We start from the raw sequence: 8488 nt of genomic DNA on the forward strand, positions 1-8488 counted from the left end.
CAGATGGACTACAGTCAGTAATTGTAGAACTACAAAGTGCTTCTATATGGTAAGTGGAGCTGATAAAATGGACAGTGAGTGTAGAAACAAGGAGGTGGTTTTAATGTTATGGCTGATCGGTGTAAAAGCGCTATACAGGTACATTTGACTTCCCTTGATAAGGTATCAGAAAGGCACCAGATGTATCGGCCCGTTTTCTCCTTTTTCATTGCATTGTACCTGAAATGAACCCTAAAGAGAAAAATAACACTCTGCAGTGATGTGCTAGTGTGATAGACGAGATCATTGCGACACCCCAGCGATGGATCCTTACAGAAAGAATCCGCTGATGGTGCTGGCGCCCTGCCCAGGCACTAAGAGAAGTCATTGCGATTTCTGCTCGATGTGCCACAGGAAGTTTGTTTTCGAGGGTGATACAGGGTTTGAGTTCAATTAATCCCTTAAATAAATGAAATGATTTGTCATAAATTGCGTCGTTTTATTTCTCAGCTTTGCAGATGTTTAAGGGGCAATCAGAGAGGGGGGCGATTACTTTTGCATGGGTAATAATTACAGTTTTAATTTTGGCATTATTTGACCCATTTTACTTGGGGAAAAAATGCAGTTTTACTCAAATGGGGCCTTCAGACTGTTTGTTGATTGGATTTCAGGTTGAAAGTGGACTTGTAACATTCAGGGTAATGAAAACTACGAACAGAGAATGTTTGATATTTTTAAATATAATAAAATGTACTGACATCCATAAAAAGATGAAATAAATAATTGCTGAAATTTGCTCCTGTATTTTGGGGTCACCACAGCGGATCTGGTCCACATACCTGATTTTTATACCATATACCAGCACCGGTTTCATATAAAATAAAATTTCACGGACCGGCGGGGGCAGGAGGATTTACCAATACTGCTCACGAATTATGTAAAATTAGCTTTTTTCGCTGCAATAGATGGATGGATGGATGGATGGATGGATACTTTATTAATCCCGAAGGAAATTAAGGCCTCAGTAGCAAGTTACATAAATCAAAAGTAATAGTACACACTACAGAGATTCACATTATACAAACAAGAATCTGTATAATCACAACAACACTCAGACAACACACTACAACAACAGGACCTGAGGGTACATATAGAGGTGTTATTTCAGTTAATGCAATGACTTGCTGCTCCCACCTAGAGGTGACAGGAGACAATAACATCCTCTTTCCGTGTGGCCCGGTAATAAATAACCGGTACTGGTCCGTGGCCCGGTGATTGGGGACCACCACACCATTCCTGACTCCTGCGACCCTCACTATGTCCGGCTTGGGACCAGCAGGGAGAGCGCACTGACAAGTGCACCTTGTAAACAACATAAAGCCAGTCCTCGCCTCCCAGTCTGTGTAGACGCCCAACCAGCCGATGGCACCACTGAAATCTGGCGTGGTCACCATGTTCACTGATGATCCCGGCAGTGATGAGGACCAGATTGTACAGGTCTGTCTTCCAATCCAGCCAGAGGACATGAAGGCTGTGGCATCTGGTCCGGACCAACAAAAGATCTACTGTGGATCAAACTGCAGATCATTTGAAACCCTCTGTGTGGTGCTGTTTACCGACCAGTCAAAGTGTCCATGCAAACTCCCGTCCATCACACACAGGCATCGGAACTGGACACAGGAGCAATAGAAGACGGCTTCAAGATCTCCAAGATCATGTGGACAAGCACCAATGCATCATTTACCCATTGAAGAGACGCACCAGGATGCACTGTAGGTCGACCCGCCCCACATGATAAACATGTACAGACGTTCATGATGTCCCGGTACCTGATACCACTGGACTGCTTCAGATGTCTTGTGGAGTCCACGTAGAGCTCCAGCAGAACTGGTCAGAACTGTTTTGACAGCATAATAGGTGGGTTTTTCTTATGTTTGGGCTCATTGGTGTAGCATACCTGTTGTAAAATTTGTATTTGGTGACCCCTAGTGGTGAAGAGCTCAAGAAATAAAAAAAAAATTCAAGTTCAGTTCAAGTATTTTAAATCATTCAAAGAGTCATTTGGAATTTCAGTGATTCTGCAACTGACTGAACAATCAGAACACACACACTCATCTTTATCAATAATTATTATATATATATGGTAAAGAAAGTTATTTAATGTCATTAAACTTTGTAGCACAGCCTCTAAATTCATTGTTAGGGATAACAACTGAACATTTGGTGACTTCTCTGTGCCCATACAGGGCTAATTTAAATGCAGCAATTTGTCTGAGCCCCAAAGAGTACAATAATGATGTGTAAAACATGTGGACACCGGACATCTGAGTGGACACTATGAGCTTGTTGGGCATCTTGTCCCTAAACCATTAGAAATTGTGTGTCAGTAAGACTTTGTGCCCACTTAATCAAAAATGCATGTGTTAGGTTAGGCACTGTTGAAGTTCTGATTCATCCCGACGAAGATCAGGGCTCTGCACTGTTCTTCCACATCTAAACATGCGTTTATGCACCAGATCTTACTTCATTTTATGGAACTGATTTTATATCCCGTTAACAATGCGTGTGGTTATTAGAAGGGGTGTCCACATACTTTTGGTTATACATCAGTGAGCCAAAACATTAGAACCACACACCTAATATGCCAAACACTTGCCTGGCTGTCCATAATCTTAGAGAAAATACCTTTAGTCAAACCAGTAAACCTTCTTCCATTGCTCAGATGTCCAGCTCTAATGCCTGTGTGCCCAATGTGGATGCTTTCAGCATGGACACTCCTGTGACTAACCTGTGACTACGCAGCCTCACACAGAAGGTTCGAAGCTCTGTGTGTTGATCCACAGTAGATCTTCTGTTGGTCTGGATCAGATGCCACAGCCTTCATGTCCTCTGGTATCAGTGATACTTTGCTTGGGAGATACTCTGACCCAGACGTCTGACCATATCAGTTTGGTCTTCATGAGAGTCACTCAGGTCTTCACGCTGATCAGATCTGCTGCATTCAACATGTGAACAACGAGGAACCTCCAGCAGCCCAACATCTAACAGATCCCTCACCCTTACATGCACACCGAATGTTTGGATGTATAATGGACAGGGAAATATTAGGTGTGTTGGTATTTTTGGACCAAAGTCTAAACCAGTTTCAGATCAATCAGACGGACAATGTTTGCAGAAAGAACCTTTATTCAGTCAGGAACTCGCTGTACAGTTACTTTAGCTCTTCAGATTTCAGTGCAAATTTCTACAACCTTATTGATTTGTCTCATCATGCAGTAAGACCAAGGACAAACACACACACACACACACACACACACACACCTAAACACACCCCGTCTCCCAGACACACACACTGAATTTACCGTAAAAGGTCACGACTCTCGCTAGGAATGTCATTTCTGATCAGTCAACACAAACTGCAGCCCCAATGCACGACATGTACGAACCCCGCCGAATCCAGCTGCTGCTACCATGTACTGCGGGTCACAGCTGCAAATCTACGGCGTCTGTGTGAGATTATTGGTTTTGTAGGTGTCGGACTGGATAATGTAATAATCATTTGCATTTAGAACAACAGACGGATTTATTTCTTATCTATAAGCGCGTCACAGGTCCACCACAGAGCAGCGGCGCTAAATTAGACTCTGTTAAACCAGTGGACCAGTCGTATTGCTAGTGTGTTCCACATCATTCCCTGACAGCTCCAGTCTCTGAGTTCCTCTACATTCACACCAGAGAGACGGGAGTCGATGCCGTTTTTGCTTCAGGGTAACACTTCACGGCCAATCACTGGCATCTGCCACCCAACGGTGTCTAATTTGCATGAACTGTAGAACATCTGAAATGTATTTTTAATAGAAATAACTGAATTTACATATATTTTGTTCATATAACTTTAAAAACAAACAAATAAAAAAAAAAACATAATACATGTGTGTTCTGATGCTGCTCTCAACACACCGTCATCTGCACCCTTCCAAATCAGCCGAGTCTGTTTTGTGTCGTGAAGCTAATACTGTATATATTTTACATTTACGTCGTTTAGTGGACGCTTATATCCAAAGCGACTAAATTGCGACTGTATAGGATTAGAGCAGTTGGGAGTAAAAGGTCTTGCTCAAGGGCCAACAGTGGCAACTTGGCTTTGATGGGGCAACCTTCTGATTACTATTGTTAGTTATTGTTTGCGCACATTGAGAATTTGGTCAAAAGTATGTGGACACCTGACCATGAGTGCTAATATGGAGCAGAAAAGCCTTTACTTTTCTATTGCTCGTTACAAAATGTTGATGTTCAATTGGATTTGTCTAGTGTGGCTAAAAAAGAATGGTGTCCACATACTTTTGGCCACAGAGTATCTGAGTATAGGTACAGAAGTATTGGAGAAAGCCTTATAGAGATTCCCAACACAAAAGCAGTGGGTGTGTTGACATCAGTATCAGAACGAAACCCTTTCCTCCCCTCCCGCCTCCTCTCTTCTTATTGGCCGCCAGCTTAGAAAGCAGGTGGGATTTGGTAGCCAGGCGGGCGTGTCTCCACCGTCTCGATGAGTGACGGGCTCTTCTCTATGGTGGTCTGGCCGATATCATCGTTGGATGGATACTGCTGTTTGGGAGCATCAGCGGCGGTGAAGAGCGCCATGTCGGTCCCGAGGAGGAACTTCTGCACCGCTAACACTGTCAGCCCCGCCTGTCAGCCATGTTAATCACATTAGTCATGTTAGTACTTATACACAATATCACTACAGTTAAGTGGACAAGTAATTGGGAAGTGTGTGTGTGTGTCGAAATTTGTGCTCATTCAGTCAAAATGTTCAGTGGGGTTTAGGTCAGGGCTCTGTACAGACCACTGAAGTTCTTAACTAGTCTAAAACTAGTCAAACCACGTCTGTATGAACTTTAGTACAGGCTGTACATGTGTACAATCATACTAGAACCCAGACAAGACCTTCCCCAAACTGTTGTTATATAATTCATTTTATACATGTGCTAGCAGTTGGGGTAACTGAAAATGAAATCAATAATCAGAACTAGGACTACTATCGTTTACTGTTATTAAAGTATACGTTACTATAATTACTGTAATTGAAGTATAAGGTTACTAAAGTTACTGATATTAAAGTATATGGTTACTATAGTTACTAACATTAAAGTATACAATTATATAGTTACTGTTATTGAAGTATATGGTTACTATAGTTACTGTTATTAAAGTATACACGTATACAAGTATTATAATTACTAAAGTATACGGTTAACATAGATACTAATAGTTCTATAGTTACTGATATTGAAGTATTCGGTTACTATGGTTACTGTTATTAAAGTATATGGTTACTATAGTTACTGTTATTAAAGTATATGGTTACTATAGTTACTGATTTTGAAGTATATGGCTACTATAGTTACTGATAGTAAAGTATTCGGTTACTATGGTCACTGTTATTAAAGTATATGGTTACTATAGTTACTGAAATTAAAGTATTCGGTTACTATGGTTACTGTTATTAAAGTATATGTTACTATAGTTACTGTTACTGATGTATATGGTTACTATAGATAGTTATTGATGTATATGGTTACTATAGTTACTGTTATTGACTATATGGTTACTATAGTTACTGATGTTAAAGTACAGTATATGTTACTATAGTTACTGTTACTGAAGTATATGGTTACTAAAGTTACTGATATTAAAGTATTCGGTTACTATGGTTACTGTTAAAGTATATGGTTACTATAGTTACTAACATTAAAGTATATGGTTACTATAGTTACTGTTATTGATGTATAGAGTTACTGTAATTACTGTTTTTAAAATATATGGTTACTATAGTTACTGATATTGAAGTATACAGTTACTATAGTTACTAACATTAAAGTATATGGTTACTATAGCTACTGTTATTGAACTATATGGTTACTATAGTTACTGTTATTGATGTACGTATATGGTTTCTATAGTTATTAATATTGAACTATATGGTTACTATAGTTACTGTTGTTAAAGTATAGGGTTATTATAGCAACTGATATCGATGTATATGGTTACTATAGTTACTAATATTGAACTATATGGTTACTATAGTTACTGATATTAAAGTATTATATTATTAGTATAGGTTACACAGTGTACAGTTTGTACAGTATCGTTGTCTACACTTCACACACTAGTAAAGCGTTAATTATATTAAAGTGCTGGTTTGTTAGAAATGCAGCGTTAGTGTAGATGGTTAAATACTCGACAGTGTTAATTCTACACTATCGACACTGTAGGAGGTTTGGGCAGCAGTGTTTGTCTGTCCTCCAGGAAGGCAATGTTTTTAAACCTGTGCCCGGATAGCAGACACAGATAAGCCTGGAACACAAATTTCAACCAGCCATTTGAAATCATGATATAAATCATGCCCCAAGTGTGTGTGTGTGTGTGTGTGTGTGTGTGTGTGTGTGTGTGTGTGTGTGTGTGTGTGTGTGTGTGTGTGTGTGTGTGTGTGTGTGTGTGTGTGTGTGTGTGTGCGTGCATTACCCAGATGAGAATGGAGAAGAAAGAAAAGGCGATGGCAGCGCGCGCCGCGTCCGAGGCCTGCTCTAACGGCAGCTCTTTAGGGGAAGTGTGACTCCACTGATTGGCAAGGAAGCAAAATCCAACAAACCAAAGAAATGCCCAGAGACCTACATAGGTAAAACGAGGTGAAAATGAGAAATTACAGATAGATGCAGTTGCTGTTGCAGTGGGAAGCCAAGCAGCCCATTCTAGTGCCAGTATTTGGTAATAAAGGTGGCATGGCGGTTAATAACGGGTGTATAGTTGTGTGTATGTACGTGTACCTGAGAAGGCCATCTCCAGCAGCACGGCTCTCTTCCGGTCCTTAACGCTGCTGATCTGAGGGAAGTAGATGTCCAGAGCCAGGAAGAAGAGGCTTGCCAAAAAGGCCAGGACGCCTATAATGATGCCGTAATTGCAAGCGTCCTCGTTTTTATTAAACACGCAATGCAGGCGCTCACTGCCCATGTTGACGTAACCCTCGTTCACTATGGAGCCGAACACCGCCATGGAGAAAATCTGCAAAACAGATTCAACAAAGGAGAGATGTCGTGGTTTTAGGTATACACACAACGATAACACTGTTCTGATTACATACAATTTATAACCGAAAGTATATGGACACCTGATCATGAGCATGCTGGACATCCCATTTCCCAAACTATGTAAAAAAGTATAGTGGAAACCCACCTTACACCTATTGCTAGCATGTATAAAATCATTTAGAAAACAAGTTCTATGCTTCCAACCTTGTGGCAACAGTTTGGGGAAGGCTCTTTCCTGCAGTATGACCATACAGACATTGATAAGTTAGGTGTGTGTCAGGAATCGCTCTAACACAGTACAGAGCCTTGCTAGAGAGAACTCCATTTCCCAGGAGACCCTGCAGGATCATGTGATCGTTGATAGGTTGCTGGCTGCCTGTCAGAGGTCACTTGATCCTGCAGCGATTCCTGACAGCGTGAAGGAACTGGGTCGCAGTATACAAATAGTGTAAATCTAACAAGGCACATCTGACAAATAAGCTGTAAAACATCAGATTGTAAAATATGCTGGCGGTAGCGTCATGTTATGTGTATGTTTGGCAGCAGCACAGATGATTGCAGGTACTGCAGGGAGGGGTTCATTCATTCATTTATTTTCAACCTGCTCAGGGTCGTGGCGTTTCTGACACCACCCAGAAACACTGGCCACAGGGAGGGAATAAGACCCCGGACAGGCAACTCGCAATCGCTCATTCACTCATGCTCACGTAGGTTTCTTTTAGCTGTCAACCCACCTTCTGCATGTTTTTGTTCAATGTATCGTTCCTTCAACTGACAAGTGTTAATTCACTGCAGTTTAATCACCTGCTCTTCTCTTTTATTGAATAAGGGGTGCTGGACTTGATACGGTCCAGTTTTTTGCCGGCCCTCTTTATCTTATTCCTGGGAACTAGGATGGGCGAGTTGCCTCCCGAAGCGGCGTGACGTCTTTTCCTAAACGAGCCGCACCTTTGAGTCATCCTGTAAACTGGGTTGCTACTTAAAACCCAGAGGTACGGGGCTACACCCGGCGCCTCAGTGGGTTTGAAAAGGTCTGGGGGGGTTGAATACTTTTTAACGGCGCTGTAGGATGATTTTAATACGAACACAACGATTCGAATTCATTTACACTACAGAGTTAGAATGCAGCTGAATTCAGACCTGTGTGAGACATTTCACACACACACACACACACACACACACACTCCAAAATCTTCCTTCACAGAACAGTAGAGGCTGGTACAGCCGCTGGTTTTAGAACTGGATGCCCAACAGCCTCCCAAAGCTACTGTACAACAGTAATTGAATGCCAAGTCAAAAAGGATTGATGTCTGTTTTACTGAGATTTTTCGTAAACAACAGTGCAAAGACAAAATGTGTTACAAAAGATTTGGGACAGGGGCGCTATCTTATGTCACCTTCACTTTTAACGCCACTAGTTT

At 41.4% G+C, this 8488-nt stretch overlaps 1 protein-coding gene across 1 annotated transcript in view; it reads right to left on the bottom strand.

Moving 5' to 3' along the window:
• Positions 1-4255: 4255 nt before the first annotated feature.
• The window catches only part of syngr3b (synaptogyrin 3b), a 6846-nt gene continuing 2613 nt past the window's right edge, over positions 4256-8488 (bottom strand). Inside the window, exons 2-4 of the mRNA XM_063009734.1 lie at positions 6807-7041; positions 6505-6650; positions 4256-4668 (exon numbers count right to left, since the gene is read on the bottom strand). Coding sequence (XP_062865804.1) covers positions 4474-4668; positions 6505-6650; positions 6807-7041 — 576 coding nt within the window. The 3' untranslated portion in view covers positions 4256-4473. The remainder of the gene's footprint in view (positions 4669-6504; positions 6651-6806; positions 7042-8488) is intronic.

This window comes from Trichomycterus rosablanca, chromosome 15 (genome assembly GCF_030014385.1).
Source record: "Trichomycterus rosablanca isolate fTriRos1 chromosome 15, fTriRos1.hap1, whole genome shotgun sequence".
In the NCBI taxonomy this organism is placed as follows: Eukaryota; Metazoa; Chordata; class Actinopteri; order Siluriformes; family Trichomycteridae; genus Trichomycterus; species Trichomycterus rosablanca.